The sequence below is a fragment of the Crinia signifera genome, chromosome 5, assembly GCF_055691185.1.
Source record: "Crinia signifera chromosome 5, ASM5569118v1, whole genome shotgun sequence".
Taxonomy (NCBI): Eukaryota; Metazoa; Chordata; class Amphibia; order Anura; family Myobatrachidae; genus Crinia; species Crinia signifera.
This window is the reverse complement of record NC_139221.1, coordinates 214,025,535-214,048,067: the sequence shown is the minus strand read 5'-3', so window position 1 is coordinate 214,048,067 and position 22,533 is coordinate 214,025,535. Positions and strand designations below refer to the sequence as shown.

The 22,533-nt window shown below is 40.1% G+C and overlaps 1 protein-coding gene across 4 annotated transcripts in view; it reads left to right on the top strand.

Annotated features, from left to right (window-relative positions):
* The window catches only part of GLI3 (GLI family zinc finger 3), a 192,929-nt gene that overhangs the window by 100,217 nt on the left and 70,179 nt on the right, over positions 1-22,533 (top strand). For all 4 annotated transcript variants that reach the window (XM_083188516.1, XM_083188514.1, XM_083188515.1 and 1 more), the window contains one exon: positions 6,890-6,995. In XM_083188516.1, the coding sequence (XP_083044642.1) occupies positions 6,890-6,995 (106 nt within the window). The remainder of the gene's footprint in view (positions 1-6,889; positions 6,996-22,533) is intronic.

The following is a 22,533-nucleotide window of genomic DNA, read 5'->3' as shown; positions in this document are numbered from 1 at the left end:
GGGGGGGGGGATTTGTCATGTAAAATACCCATAAGGGTGGATATACAATGAAAAATCGGGTCCATTGGCCCATTTAACATTGTTCCCTATGTAAAATCGCGTCCATCGCATTGGTCGCATCGCATGCCTTAACTTAAGGCATGCGATGGACGCGATTTTTTAATTGTTGGGGAAAAGGCTAAAAATAGCCCTAAAATCGCGTCGGTCATATCCATCGCATACCTTAAGTTAAGGTATGCGATCACCTACGACGGGCGCCGTGCTAGGAAACAAGTACCGTTATTTTTATAATTGTTGCTTATATAGAACACAGAGAATCCTTTCCAAAGTATTATACATATCAATGTATTACTTTTCACAAATACATCTTACAAAAACATACCTTATAAATTTGCCCTAATGGAATGCAATCATAGGTAGTGTCATATTGGGGAGATTTTGGGCCTGATTCAGAGGGGGGTGCTAACTGAATACCTAGTCCACCTATGGTTCAGGCCATCCTTGACCAAAGGAGCGGTGTTGCAGTGTTTAGTTTATGTTTCATTGCCCAGTCCTGTACTATTGCAGCTTCTGTTTAGTTTCAAGCATTTAAATATGTATTGTATTGTGCTGGGTATATAACTTATAGTAACAGCGCTCAGCAAGGTGAGCTGTAAGCTGCCATGCACACCAGTCAGTAGACTAATGGCATACAGATGTGTATTCAGCTTTGCTTTTAGCACACACTCACTAAACAGTGGCGTCACATCTAGCACTAAGGTTTCATGAGTGAACTGTACTATACTGAACATAGTGTTTTCAACTGCACAAAATTTGCATAAATATTTGCTTACAAATAGCATAATATTATCAAGAGTAGCATCATATTAGTGAAAAAGAGCTGAAGACTCCTCAACATCGCTCTCTATACAGAAGACTAAGAACAATGCAGCTAAACGTAAAAAATACTGTAAAAAACAGTGATCTATGACACATCACAACAGTATGACAACATGATGTTACTAAATACTAAGTTATAAGCACCACAAAGTACTAAAGCAGTGCTATTAAAGTGACTAAGGACACGTGGATGCCAATGGTGAAATTAATTTATACAAGTATAATGAGCAGATCCAATAGTAAGACAGTTTGGAGCAGATATATTGGAGAGTGATAAAGTGGATCAAGAGAAACTACTAACCAATCAGCTCCATTTTTCAAACACGGCCTGTAACATGGCAGTGAGGGGCTGATTGGCTGGTACTTATCTCACTGCTTGCATCACTCTCCAAGGCTTCCTACACCTCTGCCTCAATAAGAAAACAATAGGAATGGGTTAATCCTCCCCTCCCCCCAAAACAAAAAGCTAGGTGCTATAGGTTTATGGAAGTTACCATGCTAAATGCCACTCAGTGCAGAATACTTCTTTATGCTTCATAAGCAACAGTGTAGTCTGACTTTGAGCACAATTACAGCAGGCAACTGGGGTTGATAACCTCTGTGGATTATCATTATGTCACAAGTCAGGCCAAGTGAAGTGTAAGCAAACAGAGCTTTGAAGAAAGCTTGTGTTCTGTGTGTGGAGCTGAAGACCAGGGACTGTTTACACAGGACAAAAGGCTTCTCTGCCGGCTATGCTCTTCTCAAGGGCCTGTATTCTGCTGCGTGTAGTTTGCCTTTCTAATGATACAAAGCTGTTTGTTTGAAATATGTCACCGAGCATATTTAAATAGTGACTAGTTTAAACATTGAAGTCATTCAAATAAACTCTCCATATGTGCTATGTAAAAGCTAGTTGGCCCTAGTTTACCTTTAGGAAGGACTGCAAGGAAGCTGTTTATATTGTAGCTCTCCTAGAACGGATGTGTGAGGCCTATATGACAGCAGAGGGCCTGAGTTAATTATTTCACAGAGTCAAAAGTAGACAGCATGAATCAGTTTATTTAGGTCTTGCAATTTAAACTATTGGACATCCCTGGCTAAAACATATCTCATCACAAAAGAAGAAAGTACATTCATCTAGTAAGCCAGAAGTGTAGACTTTGTTGCATTAAAACACAAGACACTTTAGGTATCTTGTCAGTGCTGTTCCCAGAGTGGAGTATCAAGAGTGTGATTTCCCTTTTAAGTAGAACTCCTACAAGTATCTTACTTTGAAAGAAGAAAAAAAAGAAACGTATAAGGAATGCAGAGGCTGGGATCTGCTTAATGTCCTGTCAGATAGGGGATTAAGAATATGAACTAAGGAATTTATCCTGAAAGAATAGAGGGAGTTTGAGGTGCAGCTGCCAAAAGAAAATTTGTGTGAGAAGGATGGAAATGGAAGAAACACAATTACTATTAACGCATTAATTACCAATTTTAGTTTCAATCAACTGGTGCATTTATTAGCAGAAGTACTACAGATATGACTCTTTTATACTTCTCTCTATAAGGTGAGCAGTCTGGTGAGGTCAGTGTTGAAGAATGAACTTGCTCAGAAAAAAAGTTCTCTGCAGAGTTGTTCTGAGCAGCCTATTGTCATTGCAGCCTTTCAGGTCCTCGTTGTATAGTGTTAATATTAACTCTTTTATCTAGTACAAGGCTGCATGCCTCAGAGTTTCCCAGTTACTAAGGAATTGTATTGCTGCTATTTTGTTATTGTTCGTGGAAGTCAGCATTGTGTGATATGATTCATATAGCATTTTGAATAATTACATTTATTACACTGACCTACAGTAAGTAACAGGAAGAGAAGATCTCAAGTTTTTCTGTTTGCAGATTCAGTATATAAATTTTACTTAAGTGTACATGTTGGTATACTATAATAAACCGCCATGTATCAGGTGGAATATTCTGTTCTATTGACATACAGTATAGTACAGTATCCCGTATCCGAATATCCGTTATCCGAATTATTCCGAAAACCAGACATTCCAGAAAGTGCTAAAAACTCACTGGTGACATTTGTAACAGCATCACTGGGGACATGATATGTAACTGGCACTATATACATACCTCCCAACTTCTCAGTTGAAGAAATAGGGACACGCGCGTGCGCCCGAAAAGGGGGCGGGCGTATGCAAATGAGGGCGCGGCTTATGCTAATTAGCCGCAACCTCATTTTCATACGAGAATAGACGCTGTGCGCATGCGCACAGCGTCTATTCTATTAGATTGGGGGGTCTCCCAACTGCCACCCCCCGCAGCGGGACAATGCCTGCCGCGGGTGGGACAGCGGGACAGGACCCGAAAATCGGGACTTTCCCGCTGTAATCGTGACAGTTGGGAGGTATGCTAGATATGTGCAAGACAATGATTGCTTGGCATTCAAATTCAGTGCTGAGATAGTACACACATTTTGTTTCACGTTTTGAAACCTTGTTTTTTGAACAAATAAAATATATTTGTGTGTATTTTATGTGGTAATAAAATATATTTGTGTGTATATTATGTGTTTATACAGCATAAATGCAAGATACTTTAAAATACATCATTGAAATATTAAAATATTCCGAAATACGGAATAATCCGTTATCCAAAATTCTCCTGGTCCCGAGCATTTTGGATAAGGGATACTCTACCTGTAATACCCCTTTTCCATCTACAAGCTGGGTCGCACCTGGGATTTTGTACCCGGCTACAACCTGGGTGCGACCCGGCTAGTGAACCCATTCACACTAGAGACTCCACCCGGTATAATGCCGGGCAGGTGACGTCATCGGGAGGTAGTAGTAGTAGTTTCCTTTATTTATAAGGTGCCACAAAGTGTCCGCAGCGCCGTACATAGCAAAGAAAGAAAACAAATTACAAGATAACGTACAGGTTGGGGTCGGGGAGGCGGTGGGAGATGAGAGCATCTCCCAGCCCCGGCTTTTGCAATGTAGTGAACGGGACTCAGGTTGCATTGACCCAGGTTACCCGTTTACACTACAGTGACCCAGGTTGAACCCATGTTTAACCATGGTCGCTACCTGGGTTGAAATGCCGGGTCTCACGACCTGGGTTATTTCAACTGGGAGTGTTTCCCCCTGCCTAAAATCCCAGGTCTTGCATGCTCCCGTGCAAAAACCCAGGATATTTAGGCTAGCAGAAAACTTTCTGGCCTTGCCCTCTGTGAGATTCCATATGACAGCTCATAACTTCCTGTTCTTTATACAGGTTGAGTATCCCGTATCCGAATATCCATTATCCGAATTATTCCGAAAACCATACTTTCCAGAATGCAAATTCAATATCTGAGATAGTACACAAATTTTGTTTCATGTTTTGAAACCTTGTTTTTTGAACAAATAAAATATATTTGTGTGTATTTTATGTGGTAATAAAATATATTTGTGTTTATTTTATGTGTTTATACAGCATAAATGCAAGAAACTTCAAAATACATCATTGAAATATTAAAATATTCCGAAATACGGAATAATCCGTTATCCAAAATTCTCCTGGTCCCGAGCATTTTGGATACGGGATACTCAACCTGTAATACATTTTGGCCATATGACCTAATTTTCTGTTTCTCACAATTTTTTTAAACTGCCTTTTTCTGCAGATTTTTATTATAAACCAGCACTATTTATACAAACTCCAAAACAGACTAAATCACTTTAAAAAGTTTTAGTAAGTACAACATTAAGCCCCCCCCCCCCTTAAGAGAGATAACATCAGGAGAGATAAATTACCAGCTAAAGCCCCAAACTGTCATTTTTCAAACACTGCCTGTAAAATGCAAGGGAGAAGCTGACTGGCTGATACTTTATTCCTCACAATTTTATTTATTTTTCAATGACCGCATTCCTTGCATTGTAAAGTGGGGGCAGAGCAAATGGAGTTGTTTCTGAATGGGGAAGTGTGGGCGAGGGGGGAGTAGCAGGATGCGGGAGCCTTGCCTACTTTCCTAAGGGGCAGGGAGGGCCGTTCCGGAGAGTAGGCAATTCTGAAATACCCCTCTTGGTGTTGCAGGTGAGTTTGGCTAAGGGACTAATAAATAGCTCTGTTCTGAGTTGCTTATATATACTAATACAGTGTCAGAGTATTCACAGAATTGCACATATACTACTGTTCACAAACCAATAGCTAAAGGATTTCTTACCATATATTTGCATTCTTCTAATGTAAATATGTGGTATAAAATAATTCTATGTACTATAATCTACAAACACATTTTGCCGTTTTCATCCGAGGAAAGGTTTTGAAACAAAAAAAAAATGTGTTTAATATTTAATACCTAGAGTAAGGTGAAAAGCTGTGTTGGATTAAAAGTGGCTTTCTATTAGTTTGCTTGTTTTACGGTACATTATACAGTGCTTAGCAGCTGCTTTTTGGAACATCAGTCAGGAAATTGTTTGATAAATTGGAGCTAGCCAGGTCTGCATGCACTTTACTCCGCTTCAGCAGTTTCAGGCTGACTTTGGAGAGGCTGTCATGTGATATACTGTCAAAGGGTAACACAGAGAGATTGATCACATACAGTAACATTTTTCACATGTATTTGAGATATGACGAGCACCAGCTGCTCTATTCATGTGTAAATAATAAACCGCGAGACGGATAATTGTATCAGATGCCCAATGTTTTATGCAGCAGTGTATTAGGCGTTCAGTTTGAGACAGTTCCTTATGAATGATTTACTGTTTCTGCAAAGACTTACAAAACTGACACTGTAGATGTCACATAGAACAAAACTGTTACCACTGACATAGCAGTCATAATCACCGACAGCCCTCCACAAATAGCAGCCATTATTGGACACATAGACAGGATTGTTTTATATAAAAACATAGGAATCCAGGCAGTCCTGACTAAGGAAGTTATGGACAGGAATGAACACACCACTGATGTAGCTCTAATGCTGTGTACACACCGATACAATCATCGGCCCATTCTCCCAATGTCAGGAGAACAGCCTTTTATTGTATAGTAGGTGTGTATGCAGTGCCGGGGTGTGTGTGCGCGTGCGTGTGTGTGCGCGCGTGTGTGTGTGTGGGTGGGGGGTAGTTAGCCAATAAGTGACTTACTGTATAACACTCCTGCAACAGTTTGCATATTATATACTATTAAATATTTGTGAGGCCAACCTCCAGATCCCATTGAAGCCCGTACACACATATACAGTTCACGTCAGTATATATTTTATTTATTTATTACCAATTATTAATATAGTGCAAACATATTCTGCAGCGCTGTACAGAGTAATTGAACAATCACATCAGTCTCTGCCCCACTGGAGCTTACAATCTATATTCCCTACCATGTATACATGCACACACATTCTCTCTAGGGTTAATTTTGTTGATAGCCAATTGACCTACCAGTATATTTTTGGACTATGGGAGGAAACCGGAGGAAACCCATGCAAGCACGGGGAGAATCTAACCCATGACCTCAGTGCTGGGAGGCAGTAATGCTAATGCTGTCCGTGCTGCCCATTGTATATGTGTGTATGGGTGTGAAAAGAAGATCAAGATGGGGACACACTGCTCTGAGCAGGGTAATTATAGCACTGGTGTATATTTACTAGAATGCAATGGGACTATCAATCATAGCGATATAGGTGGTGTGCCTTTGCTTAACCCTGTCACCATAGCTCTTACATTGTGCAAGATGTTGGTCATTAGAAAATGAAATGTATATTTTTTGTTACCTACATCTAACTGTAAACACTTTGGTTATCCATTTAATCTCCATGGCTTTTTTACGACATACTGTATAGTAAAACTACATGTTGTATTAATAATATCAATGGATTTTTACATTAGTAAATACTGACTAACGGCTGATGCTTGTGTAAACATAACATACTGTAGAAATGTTTGTGTATTCCAGGGAACTCTCCACTTTAATGTCTGTATAAAATACATTTTAAATGAGTGTGTAATTGATAGTACAGAAGCCTTGCATTATTATTGACATCATTTTTTCCCTTTTATAGATCCCCCTCATCTGTTTCCAGCTTTTCACCCCCCTGTGCCAATAGACGCAAGACATCACGAGGGACGTTACCACTATGAGCCCTCCCCTATTCCGCCACTGCATGTGTACGTATATGCTGTTCTCTTTTCTTTTGCACAGAAACAATCAAAAGCAGTTTGAAATTTATGTCAGCATTGCTAAGCAAGTGATATTTGAATGAGGTACCATTATAACTAGAAATATTCCTATTTCAGTGGGGGAAATTTACTAAGATGGGAGTTCTAATTCACATGGGTTGTTGCTATGGACAACCAATCATAATCTATTTCTTATTTATTTTGGACCTTCTAGAAGATCATAGATAGTACTGATTGGTTTCCAGTAGCAACATCCCATCTGAAATTTAATTCCTGTCTTAATACATTTTCCTAAGTGACTCTTACCTACTATAATACCTACAGTATGTGTGCATATACAGATGTGTCTTCATACTTCTAGTTTCAATACACCACACAGTGCAAGATATCTGGCGTGAGTAAGCCACCGTTTCCTGTGCAGTTCTGTGAGCATCAGGCATATTTTATTGCTGAAAATATGACATGCAATGTGCTGATTAAATTGATATGCAACACTTGTACAGATGTACACTCATTTAGCATTGCCTATATGTGTATGCATGGGCACAGACATCGCAGCAAAGCTAAAGGAGCCCATACACGGTCCGTTGTGTAGGGCTCCGTTCTGTACTATGCGATGCGCGCTCCCGCGCATCTCATCGTACGGTACAAAAAGTATGTGCTGCACATACTTTTTGTACTAGGTACACATCACATCGGATCACAGTGCATGCACTAGGGATGCGATCCGATGCGATGCGTGCTAATTAAGTGCCGAACGGATCCGTTAAACGGACCGTGTATGGGCACCTTAAGGCTCGCTAGACTGCATACTCTTGCACCTGCCAATTTTCTATGCAAAGTGGGTGCAAGCATACGCATGCAGCCTTTATATCGCAAGACTGGTGCAATTCAGCTGAATGAGGACTCATTTGTATATATGTACGCGAATGAGTCTGCATATGAAGCACAGTCGAACTTGGCATGGAAAAAAGCTGCGTCTTAGCACTTTGTATATAAACTCAGTTGCACACGGGTATAGAAGTTTTGCATTTCAAATGAATCAGTACAGTCTCCTTATGCGTCTTAGTTGCATTACATTGGGACTAGGACACATTTTCTGTAAAAATGCTAGCAAAAACTCCCCGGATTGCTCATTTGAGAGGTGGTACTTGTATTCTATGTTGTATGTAATATTTGTAGTCTTTACTTACTAAGTAATTAGGTCTATGAAGACGATGGATGAGCTTCTTTTTGAATAAGTCCTCATCTATGAGCAGAATTAATTGGTATTAACACTCCTAACTACATGTTGAAGTACACAGCTAATGATGTTTGCTCTAGTCTAGCCATTACCAGGCTGCAGTCTCTGAGGAGATTTGCCAGAAGGAAAGTAATAGATCTGTGTCACAATATTTTTTTTCTTTTCCTTGCTTTTTCCACAGAGCCCTGTACTTTCTATATATGGTGTTAATAAACGTTTCTTGTAATACAGTATAATGGGAATGTACAGGATGGCCAACCGTAATATTGATGGGTTTGAGTGGACTTTAATATGAGGGATGCTAATGTGCTTGGTGAAAAGAGATGTTTTATATGTTTTATAGAGCTAATTCGGTAAAGTGGAAATGCCCAGGTTTATTACAACTGAAAAATTGCAACATAATACACTAAACTTTTTTTGTGTTCAAGAAATAAATAAACAAATGAATGAAATCAGGGTCTTGATGCTGCTACAGTTCTACAGAAGTAAAGGCAAAAATGAGAAACACAAGACAAAAAATTGGAAAAAGTAATTTATACTGCTTTCACATTGCAGAAATGGGTAATGACACGGTATTCTTAAATGGGACTTTAAAACGGGTCTGAGCCTTGAGACCTTTCACATTGCAGGTGAAAACCATTTTAGAAATCATTTAATACCATTCAAACATTCAACCCGTTTAACCCCCAAGGGACACGTTCAAGCCATTGAAATAGAGCCATTCACACTGCCTAAAAAACGGCTTTAAAACGTGTAGGACTTTTTAACCGTGTTGAAATACCAGTTACCTTTAACCGGTAAATCAACTCTGGCACTTTCACATTGCAGCCTTAAACGTTTTAAAATGGGAAAAAAACGGCAATATACCGTTTTAAAAGTGCGATGTGAAAGGGGTATTAGTATACTGCTGATAACTATACAAAATAAACAATGTTGTCCTTTTATTATAGTCAGCAGTAAAATATTATGGAGCAGATGTACAGATGTAACTGTGCTCATCTATCTCCGATCACCACCGCTTGCTCACCGCTTGCTCACCGTTTATTGAGACTAGTTTGCACCTGCGGCTCGAAATCGCCATGCTGCGTTATTGCCGCTCAATTCGCAAGAGCGAATTAGACACACGTGCACGTCACATGGAGCCATCTAGTGGCTGCAGCACACATAAAACTTGAATACCTTCGATAGAGGTATTTCTGTGCAGAATTATTTTGCTTTCCATTATTATTGCTTATATCTTCAAATAAGAACAAAAAGGAAAGAAATGTGTTGCCAATATATTAATGGTTAAAAGCTTAGTACAGAAGAACGTCATTAGAGTATATCAAATAAAATAATCAGTGAATTACTCAATATTCTTATGCAATAGATAATGTTTTATGAAGAGCTTTGATTTCTGTAAATATACAATGTATTTAATCTACATGTTTTAAATTTGCAGAAACATACACTGGATCAATAGGATCTGAGTGTTAGGAACTGCAATTTCTCATTTGTTTTTCATTAATACATTCTCTCTGCGTGCTGTAGCTGTGCTCCAACTGCTGCTCTTACACCAGCAAGCACATATTAAGATTTCATCACAAAAGAGCAGATTAAATTAAAATCTCATAACATGAAATATGCTCCATATTAACTGGATGACAACTCATTTGCTGCTGAATATGCAAAGAAATCGCAAATTAACCTACCATTGTTTGCCAGCACTAGCTTTTGAATAGTCAGATCATTTCAATTATAAATGGTAATAATCCTAAAACCATACTAATGTAGAATGTGACATACACATAAAAAGAAAAAAAAATATATAAATTTAATGATATGATGATTAAAAAGTGTAAAGCACATGCCAATGAAATAGAGTGATCAAAATCTTAGGCTGGGTACACATCTGAGTGTCAGGCAATCGGGCTCGATGGTCAGCGCTATTTCGCTTTGTTCCGGACCATGCCATCCATGCCGGATTATCATGACTAATTATTATGAAGCTCCTTCATGTGATTTGCACAATACAATGTAAACAGCAATTTTTAGATGTACCCAATTGTTTCCTTGCTTCCTTCTTCAGTGCATAGTACTGGCAGGCATCATGGCATGCTGCGAGTGGTCATACCCACCGGCAGCCACCTTGACCGCAATGCAATGTGCACATAACCCGCTATGCCCCAATTCACTTGTGCCAAGATACAAGTGAACATATCCATACAGGCATTTTAGTAATGTTGCATATTATTTCTACAGTGTGTTAGAAATATTTTTAAAATTATTAGAGTAATTCAATTGTGCCTACCTGTCATTGATAGATTTAGTTATGTGGTGATGGACAGTTGTCCTGATTGTACACGTTTTATGATTGGCAGCCACTAGCACCTTGTGGCACCCAGTAATCAGCATAACCCTTTACAAACTGTTTGTAAAGGCTTATGCGATTCCTGGGCGCCGCATGGAGCATAATGTGTACAGATTTGTGGGGATCAATCCAGCACATATATTACACATACATGATGAAATGTATGGATATACTGTATGTCCTTATCGATCACCCTCCCCCTTTGCAACCCATGGTTGGCTCCCTGCTGCTGCAGCGGACTAGTGCATTAAGGAGACCTTACCCAACATTGACAGATTCTCTTCACATTAACCCTGCAATGCCTAGTGATCATATACACAGGTGTGTTCTAGAAGTTGGAAATTAGGCAATGGCTGAGAACAGGTGAGCTAGCACTTGCTGAGTTCACTCCATAAATAATAACTTTGGGCTCACAGGAAGCAGATGTTGAGATTAGCAGATTTGAAAGTATATATGAAATATTGGCCCTAGCAAAAAATCATACAATATATGTTATCTTCTTTTATAAACTTAGAAAATATATATTTGTCAGTATTTGCCTGGCATGGAGTTTACTTTAGAATTTACTTACGCACTGATATATTTTGAGCATTCTAATTAATCATAAAGGAGTAAAGGAATGCAGACTCTCCGTATAGTGTACATTTGGGGTCTTGCTGTGAACTCCTTGGACAGAACTGTTGTGTTCTTTGTGCTACAGTCAGCAGTATTAGATATGAACTCATGTATTCGCAAGCAGTGAACCTGAAGCAAGCTGCTGCCACAGACTGCTGTCAAGCAGACCTGCTGCAGTGGCCAAGGAAGCATTGAACTGGAACTGGAGTTTCTCCTCAGTACTAAGCTATCTTTTATAATCAGAATAGAACATTGATGACTGCGGAGTCATGTTACTAAAGTTTTAAATCTCTAAAAAAACATATTCAGGATTTTGCAATATTAATTCACTATGCAAACATTTTATACCTGGGTTATAATGAATGTAGGCATTAATTATTTGATACCTAGGTCCAGATGCACCAAGCTTCAAAAAGTTATGAAGTAGACAGTGATAAACAACCTGTCAATCGGCTTCGAATTGTCATTTTTCAAACCCATCCTGTAACATGACAGTTAGGAGCTGATTTGCTGGTGGTTTATCACTTCACTTTATAAGCCCATACACACTGGGTGACTTTGAGCTTAAAGCTGCTCAAAACAGCTCAAAGCCACCCAGTGTGTATGCCCCGGAGATGAACGGTGAGCACTGCTGCGCGCTCCCGCATCATCGCCGGTAAATCCGTTTATCTTCTGGTAATACCAGCAGATGAGCGGCATTGAGGACAGCTTTGCATAGCGCTGCGCTATGCAAAGCCGTCCTCTCCCTGCTGACGGCGCCGGGCAGGGGGAAAGGCGCTCAGTGTGTATGCACTGAACAGCTTCCCCCCAGCAATGATGGCGATCATCGCTGTCCATACACGCTGGGCATAGTCGCCCAGTGTGTATGGACCTTACCACTCTTTGAAGATTAGCGCATCTGGCCCCAAATCATTTCAAATTGTCTCCTGGAATCGGATGATGACTTCAACAAACATAGTAAAGGAAATGCAGCTGGACACTCTAAAAGCCTGATTCGGACTCGCATATATTCGCTGCCTAGCGAGCGGGTAAGCACCACCCTGACTAATGTGCGCTGCCAGCATCCCCTCGCTGCCATGCGGGGAGATGTGTACGAGAACACATCCCCTCGCATGCGGCCGAAGGGGACAGAAATCATTCGATGGTCTTCAGTGAAAACTGACTTTTATTTCACATGGAGATGGCCATAAAGGGGACGGCCACTGATGTCATGTGATGTCAGCCGCCTGCTCCGAGCAGGCATTGGCCCAGCGGTTTATGAGATTGCCCATTAAACGCTGGTTTCTTATTTCTGACAATTTTATCTATCTCTAAGCTTGGATAAACATCCCCCATAGTATGGATTCATGTGCAAAAAAGTTGAAGTAATGGTCCTTATTCAGATCTGATCGCAGTACAAATTTGTTCTCAAAATGGGCAAAACCATGTGTGCTGCAGGTGGGGCAGATGTAACATATGCAGAGAGGTTAGATTTGTTTGATGTGTGTTTAAACTGAAATCTAAATAGTAGCACAAAAATAAAGCTGTCTAGCATTGGTGGGCAACATGCAAAAGCAGCCAGTCTGTACCCTGCCGAGAAAATGCGCTTGCTCCCCTTGTATGGAAACATGGTTTGTTCCAGACACAAAGTTACCTGATTTTATTTGCTTTACGGAATCTGGCCAATACTCCGTTCTCGTAATAAAATTTTCTCTAATGACTAATATCATTGTTTTTAATGATTATTATGGACTTGATCTACAGTATCTCTAATTTATTCCAAGGTGAATTTTACTATGCAAACCACGCTGACGCATCTGCTAATTTTAGTATGTGACATCCCATTGTCTGTGTGTCATATTGCAGCAAATAGGCTCAGGCTCAGAATGTTCATATGGGGTTATTCAGACCTGATCGCATGGCTACAATTTCGCAGGCCAAGTGATTGTCGGTAGACTGCACATCCGCACTGCTGGTTAGTAGGCATGCGCAAGGATTTCCGGCAATAAAATTCTAATTTTTTTTTTATCGCCAGGAAAGCCGCTATCAGGTCTGATAACCCCCATAGTGCTGAAATAATAAATACCAAATGGTCAGTGCTGAGTAATGTAGGAGCCAAGTTGGACAGGCGGACCACAAAGTTAAGCACTGGCCTCGTTGGGCTGTAGTATTTACTTGAGTGAAGGGCGTCCTTTGTTTAAGCCTTTGTGATATTTGCTCCCAGTAAAGTTCCAGAGCACTTAAGTGTTTGGAGGGGTATTGTTCCTTGGCTTTTTGTTTTCTTTGTTGAGAGGTTTATTTATTTTTTCTTCTTTCTTCCCATAGGGATCCCTGGTCTTTCTCTTCCAGCCTGATCCCTCCCTGCCAACTCTTTTTCTGCATGAATGACATTCCTTTGGGCGCCAGCCCGTTAGTCCTTGTGGAGGGATTGATTCCTGCCTCTTTTTATTAGACCCCACTTACAGCTGCCCCGGACTAGTAAACTGTTGTGTGTTTTTTAAATACTCAACTGTATAGCTTGTAGTGCATGATTATCTGTAGTTAGCATGTAGACCAGCGCTTCCATGTCTCTCACCTGTATTGTAAATAAGTAATTCTCATCCATTCTTTGCTTGTATTGGATGGTATTACATAATCTTTATAAAATATTGAAGAAAGACATAAAAATAATAATAATTTGGTACTAGAATAAAAAAAATATTTTAGGGAATCCAGTTAACCAGTTTACAGTATTTCGAAGTGTAGTAATCAACCATGAAACTAGATAGGTTGCAATTTTAAGAATGTTTATTTCTGTTTCACAATTGACATATCTATAGCCCTGATCTGGTACAGTAGTAGTTCCGCAGCCCAGGAATTCTTCTTTAAATAAGATCATATGAACCCAGGATTTCTGCCCAGCAGACACTACAGTTCCTACATGAACAATAGCCTCAGTGACTGCAGATCATTCTGAAATCAATGATTTACAATGGGAATACCATAATGTCAGTAGCTTCATCCTTGTGAACCTTATAACAGGGGACTTAGGGATATTGGAGACTAGACGCCCAATAACCTCAACTGGGTTTCTCCCACAGAGAATTCACGCTAAAGACTGGCTTTTGCTTAGGAAACTTTCATATAAATGATTTGTTTAACTCACTATTTAAATCATGTTGACCAGGATTCTGTAGAACCAAGTGTGAGTTTATTAGGATGTTGGTTTTAGGAATAAAAGCCTTTCTCATGATATAAATAGCACATGATAAGTGTTGGGCCAGCTAATTGATGGAACCTAGACAAATAGAGTCATCCATCATCCATCTTCAAATATTCTTTCCTGACCACCTAGTTCATTCTATTGCCTTATACTTGACGTACATAAACACCACTATAGTTGCTGTGGGCCACTCGCCGGCTGGTCCCGATAAGCCATTAGGAGGTTATCACCGCAATCCAACTGTTCAGCGCGTCTCCAAGGAAGGGGAAAAAATAAAATAATTAAAGGTGGTGAGGTTAAGCAGAGATGGGAAGGCGCAAAAGTACAGGTTACATACAATGTTTTCCTGGTGCTGTATAGCAATACTAAGCACATCCACTCCGTGGCTGAGACTTCATGATTAATGGTGTTTATTCTTGACAGAAGCCTCCTCTATTTATCTGCAATACAGTTTAGCGATTTTATCAGTCACCTGAATGAGAAATATTCAGTCATACCAATATTGCAGTGTAAATTGAGTAGAGTCACTTTTTATTATATCTCACAGCCTTATCATCCTCACAGTAATTTTCTCTCAGTGGTTTGATACGGAAAGGCTGGATTTAGCTGTACTTGACACAAAGCCTCTTCAATTCCACTGAAAGTTCAGACTGCTCTTAGAAATGCAAAAGAAAAAAAATACCTCACTCTTATCCAGGCAATTTCAGGATTTGAAAGAATACAGATAAAGAAGCTGAGACCTGGATGGGGGAAACGATGTAAATGTGGAATCGTCTAATAGCAGTAAAGTGACTTGTGAAAAGGTCCTTCAGTATTATAACTTTGAGGATCAGTTTAAAGCATTTTGCCTTGATATGTAGCTCTGTTTGTTCTAATCAATGACATCCCGGCTTTGGTCTCAGGGAGACCCTATCATTCATCTTGCTGATTATAGACCAGCGCGCTGGCTGTTTAGAAATTTCCATTCAGTATTTATGGCAATTTGAAATGAAACGGCAAATGATGAGCAAGTCTTATAATAAGGCGTATCTAGCTAATACGATCTGAGACTCCTGCAGACTAAGTGATTGCAGGACAATTAAATCACTTATAGATAGCTTAGCCATTAGCATTCATATTTTAAGAAAACCATATTTGTCAAGCAGTTTCTCCTTATTTGTAAGGTTAATATGTTTAATACATTATTACTAACTCATTAAGCTATTTTAAATCAAATTGCCTGCAAATTACAGAAGGACCACAGATCCGTAACAACGTTTGTTTGGGGTCTGTCATAATGTAGGTCAGTAAGGATAGTCTGTAAGAACAGCCTGATAATGGCCACATTTGATGGTATGCATGGTGTTAATGTGCATACACACTGGCCATTTTTGGCCGGTGTGTATGCTGAGCGAAGATGTGAAAATCGCTGGCTGATAAATCACTCAGTGCATACACACTGAACTATTTTAACTTGAACTAATATTCACTGGGGGTGAACCACTTTCCACAGTAGGAGACTGTGAAAAGTGGTTCACTTGACCTGTAGAACAGGCAGACAGATGGCAGCGGCCATTGATGATGAGGGAGCACACTTTAGCACTCACCGCTTATCGTCCACCCAAAAACACTAGGCAATTTTGAGCTCAAAGTTTCTCAAAACGGCAACATTTTGCTACTTTGCACTCAAAATCACCTAGTGCATATGCAACTTTAGTGGTAATGGGGCATTAGTTTAGCCAGAAAAAAACATAAAAAAAAAATACAGTATGCATGGGCAATTCTAAAAGCAGTCCAAATGTTCAATGTCAGGTATAACTCTGCTTGGTGGATCCACCTGATTGCTAATGCTTCTGGCACTTCTCCCATTGCTCTTTCCTCTCTGTGCTGGGACTGGTAACACATATAGGCCCTTATTCAGATCTGATCGCAGTACAAATTTGTTTGGAAAATGGGGAAAACTACGTGCACTGCAGGTGAGGTAGATGTAACATGTATAGAAAGAGTTAGATTTGTGTGAGTTATTTTGTTTCTGTGCAGGGTAAATACTGGCTGCATTATTTTTACACTGCAATTAAGATTCCAGTTTCAACACACCCCACCCAAATTTAACTCTCTCTGCACATGTTACAGCTGCCCCACCTGCAGTGCACATGGTTTTGCCCATTTTCTGAACAAATTTGTACTGCATTTAGATATAAGGGCCATAATGTGGTTGCATTCCATCCAGAACAACATTTTAGTGGAGCCATCCTTTCAGTCAACATCTTTATACTTACGCTTCTATATGATGTTACAATGTACATTAATGTGTAAAATGTATTCATGTGTACTGCTAATCTAATACATCCCATTAGTTTTTTTGTTTAATCTGCCATTACCAATTACAAAGGTAACAACAGTACTAAATCCCAATTTCCAAGTCAGTCTGTAAAGCTGCAGTATACAGTACTGTTAAGACCCTCATTAGAATCAATACAGGCACCATTAAGAGATCAATTAATAATTAAAACAATCTTACAGTATGCAAAACACCTTAACTAGCGTAAACTAGCGTAAATACAGTTTGAAAACTGTACAGATCTTAAAAATTACTATAAATTACTATCAGTAGGTGCTTTAGTAAAAAGCATTCTGGGTCTTAGCAGTGTATCAAACTTTCAGAGTAAAATATTATATATTGTCTTTGTGCTGATGTTAACAGTACACTGCAGGGAATAGTACGCACTTGAAAAGTTCATGGAAATGTGTTTACCATGCAATGTGTGTGTTAAGCCCCATGAAAGTGGTAAAGACTCAAAATACATTGACATTTTTAACAATTTTGAAAGTGTGACTATAGAGAGGAGTATGTCATTAATAATAATAATAATTATAATAATTATAATAATAATAATAAGCATGTTAATTACTTTAAGATAGACAGTGGCTAAATAGAACTTTCTCTCTTTCCAAGCTTTGATACATAAGACCCTCCCAAACATCTCAAACAGAGCCATCACCGTTTACCACCATTCTTCTGGAGAGTGAGACCTTCTCTCTCTCTCTCTCTCTCTCTCTGTGTGTGACAGAGCAATTTCATTAATAATTGTTGGATAGACTTTTGTACTGTATATAGGATGTATGGAGCTAGTACCCCTAAGTGGTCAAGAATGTGTTGTTCCAGTTGTCTCCTGTAGGATCAGCAGAATTACTTGATTCACATCTGGCTCCTTCCTTGCCTGGTCTTTGCATCTTTATGATATCAGCCATCATGGTATATCAGTTACATCAGCACATGAGACTCTGTATTGCATCATGTGTAATATTTAGTCAGCCCCGGCAGTTTATCAATTTAGTGAAAGAAGACATTCTCCAAATAGTAGTTGAAAAACTTGCGGCTTTGTTGCTGTGCATTGATGCAGAGATAAATTGCCCCGTGTTCTATCAGTCTGGCTATTAGTGTACAGGAAACACTGTAAAGTTTTCAGTAGTATGGATTTATAAGAACACTGCAGGTGTGAGATTCCCAAAGGCTGTTTGACAAATTAATTACTTCCTGAGCTCTATGTTCTCACATAAAATTCCCTGTTTTTGAATAGCCCAGACCCTAACCATTGCCATGTCTGTTACTAATAGAGCTTAGGATACTGTGTTTATGTCTCCCTTTATCCATTAATTAATTGAAAACAGTATCTTTTCACTAACTTTCCTGTAATACATCCTGATCTGTAGAGAAAAGATTCAGTGTCCTCCAATAATTCAGCGATCCAACACATACCTGCGTGTTTGCGTCATATAATAAATTTAGAAAAACTTAATTATGTTTACAATATGGATATGTGTCTGCCCACCTGAGCAGGACAGCTGCCTGGGGAGTCTGAAATTGAAGTCACTTTTTTTAGTGTAGAAGAACAGAACTGGTGGGCTGCAATCCAGTCACCTCCCCCTGACATATTGGGTCTGATTATGGGTCGCACTGATGATGCATTGGATATGTTTTTCGTATTTCCATGTGTCCCAATATCGTGTACAAAGATTTGCAAATGAGGCACAGCGCACGGTATCAGAGATGTATTGGCAAATGCTTGGCATTCCTGGGCACTGGCTAAAATGACATGTGGACATGGTCCGTATTATGGAAAGTGACTGCAACACAGTCCACCTTTGTAACAATCCACCATATACAATATAGGCAGCAATGAACCATGTCATAAGTCTATAGCAGGAATCAAAACACATATCACTGTGTCAGGTCAAAAAAATCACTGAATCTCTGGCCAGAAATATTTGTGAGATTGCTGTAGAGGAAGTGAATAAGGGAAGCAATGGAAGTTATACTGTGATACAGAGTAGGAAATGTGGCTATAAATTCAGTTGGGGTGAGCAGTTCTCAAATATTGTGGCACAAGTCCAGTTCTGACTCCCATACTTACTGGAGTATGACCTTGTGAATGTTGTGGAGGCATAATGGATAAGCAAGCAGGTAGGCTCAGTGAAATGACAGTATTACAAGGAGTCATCTGTGTGAGCTATTACAGAGCAGGGAGAGATGATAGAATTAGCATATCAAAAAAGGTGGCCAAGGATCATTCTAAAACAAGCTCTACAGCATTTACTAACCTATCTGATGTGAAAAATGGATTCAGGGAAATTATATAGCTTGGAGGTAGGAGCATCTAGGGCAGGGGTGAGGAACCTTTTTTCATAGAAGGGCCATTTGTAATGTATGAAATCCTTCCGGGGGCCAGACCAAAATTATCACCTTAAAAAGTATCCTGATTACCCCCTCCGGCTGCCGCTCAATAACTGCTGCGGCGCCCGACTTCTGCTGCAGTGCTGCTGGATGCCTGTCCCGTGATCTCACACTCGCCCACGTCACTCACCACTAGGGATGCCAATCCCGATGCATTTTTCAATCCCGGGATTCGGGATTGAAAAATGCTCAATCCCGGGATTCCCGGGATCCCGGGATTGGCATCCCTAGGACTCATGACCCGGGCTGGTAACCTGTTTCTGAGCTCCACGAGGCGGTAGTGGCACTGGCGACCTCCAGCGATGAGCGGCACCGGGCAGAACATATCATTGATGCCCTGGCCGCCGGGCTGGTGCAGGGTGCTGTCGGGATACGAGTTGGGAGGGCCGCTGGCCAGGCGCCTGGAGCCAGGAAGGCGGGCAGATGGGCGGGCTGTGCACTGCGCAGCGTGACCTCGTCACGCTGCGTGCAGTGCTACATTTCCGGGTATGGGAGAAGCCGGGCAGCGTCTGAGCGAGTGCTCAGACGTTGCCCGGAATTAGACTGCGCAAGCGCAGTCTAATCCCGGGATTGAATTCCCAGCGTTTTGGGGGCCAAATCCCAGGATCCCGCCGATCCCGGGATTGGCCACCCTACTCACCACCTCACACGAGACTCCCTTCCTTATCTACGGTACAGACAAATGGGCACACAAACTGGCTATTGGGGCCATTTACGGCCCATGGGCCAGAGGTTCCCCACCCCTGATCTAGGGACTGGGGGTGGGGAGTTTGTGGACTAAAAACTCACAGCTCAAAGTGAAATTACATTGCAGAAGCCATCATTTTGATGGGCTTTTAACTAGTGGTAGATAAAGCATTGCTTATTTTTTGCTTGCACTTCTTTGCAATACGAACAATTATATACAGTACAGTAAGCAACTTTGTAGTACCTCAGCATCTCCTGAAGTGTTATGAATATAATGTTTCCCATTTATACATACAAACCATGATGCATAAAATTTAAACTACAATTCACAATGTACAGTAATGTAAAGACTGGGTTGAATAGATAATGATTCAAATTCTAAAAAAAAACTGACAGTCACACACACATACTGTACAAACTGTTCATAACATAGCACAACAAAAAGGAGATAGGATATAGCTACAGTATACTGTGCTTAGAAACAGGAATTAAGGGGCGCACAATCCACTCAGGATGAAACAGTGGTACAATAGTTGCTATGAATTTATACTAATTACAGCAGGATGTCACTTTTTTCTCCTTATTAGATTTTCCCCAATTATTCCTTTACATTTGTAGTTACTGCTGAACACGAAGGTTATTTCCTTTTCAGTAGATTTACTGATAATTGAACACTATGATTTAGACAATTCAGCTCTAATCCCTAAACTGAGCAGCTCCTGACTAGCGTTAAGCTGTAGCAAGTACCATCAATCAATTCATTATATCCTCATTACTGCCAAGGGGTAGTGTAACACAGGCCTATACGTAGTTGTCTCTCCTGATCCGTGAGAAGTCTAAAATATAACATGGCACCAGGACTCTATCTGACAGAAGATGGTCTCTAGCAACATTTATCTCCTAACACCAGCCACACATTCTTATGTAGATTTAACTCAGCTCTGATTTCAAAATGTACGTAGTGGTGTGACATTCTGGATTCACAAGCGCATCAAAGCTACACTCTCAATGCTGTGGGATCGGTGGCATACTGCATGCGCCACAGGTTCTATTCTCCCTCTATGGGGGGTCATGGACCCCCACGAAGGAAAATAGTTGCGCATTTAACAGTAGTGATTCTGATGTTGTTATACTGACGTCGGAATCCAGAATGGTGGGCCACTATACCACACCCCAAAAACGTACGTACATTTTGAAATCAGAGCTGAGTTAAATCTACAAAATAATGTGTGGCTGGTGTTTGGAGTTATACGTTGCTGGAGGCCATCTGCTGTCAGATAGGGTCCTGGTGCCATGTTATATTTTAGACTTCTCATGGATCAGGAGAGACAACTATGTACAGGCCTGACACCCAGTCCTTGACACATGAACTTATGGAACCCGGCTACTTGCTGAGGCATACAAACATACTTATCTTACAGGAGTAGCTGTCACAAGAGCTGTATACTGTTGACGAGATCTTGATAAATTATGCCAACTGCTTTATTGCAAACAAAACACTAATGTCCTTTTATCAGATTGGGCTATATAAGTGTGAATGGATGGTTTCACTAATGATCTCTTAATAGATAGTCATTCCAGATCAATAGTACTAGATCAGCCTGCTCCTGTTCTTGATAATAATTGGAATGTCCCATATGGGGATTTTCAGAGAGCATGTTGTTTGGTACATAGTAACTTGGTGGGTCTGGGATAACTAGTCCTTGTTACCACAGAGCAGGATAAGCTGATAAAACAAAGAATGTAGGATTTCTCCATCCTTGATTATGGAGTGTACCCTCACATGGCTTGCTTCACTCACCATACTTTGAGACAGGTGCTTTGCTCTCCTATCACTGCGCTTGGCACATTATCGCTCCTAACCAGAGTCCACAGGGATGGTAAAGAAAAAAAAAATCATAACCATGTGAACAGTTTGTTTGTGTAGACCTTTTGACCATATGAATGTCGGCCATATGTCGTCGACCTATTGACTGTCCACCTAGACATTGTGGACATACCATCACAATCCCCTTAATTATGTGTTAACTGCTATTCATGTATCACACACTTATTGCTTTGTGCTTTGTAAATAAAGTTTATTGATGCACGTCAGCCCCAGCGGAGCTATCAATTTATGTTCACTAATTTTTGGCGCAAGTCAAATACATTACAGTATGTTTATGTGTTTGGGAAGAAACCTGGACCCACACAAACAAAGCAAGAACATACAAACTCCACACTATTAGGTGTGAATTGTATCAAGCATACTATTGCACCATTTTGAAGCCCATTGTGATATAATTGTCCCTGAATTTAACCTCTGTGTCTGCATTGTTCATTGCATAAATTGATCCTTACCTTTGTGATGTGACCACTTTGCATATTTGCAAAATGCTCACTCCCATAGGGGTAAATTACTAAAGCTTCTAAAAATGATAAAGGTGATGTTACCCATAGCATTTTCTAGGATGCAATAGAGATATGAACACCCACTTTATACATTTACCCCAATGTGATGTAATTGCAGGCTGTATCTGCATTCTTTTTAACAATCTATTTAAGAAACTGACAATATAATATCTAAAATGAATGAAAAACATCTGCTATGTTCCCTTACATGTGTTATAGACTAGCAGCTATACAAAAGTAACCATTTTGCCATTGCTTAGAAGAGCCGGCATGCAATTATGTTGAAATATATGCACATATCATTGTACTATGGACCTTATTCTGGTTAACACGCAGTGATGCAAA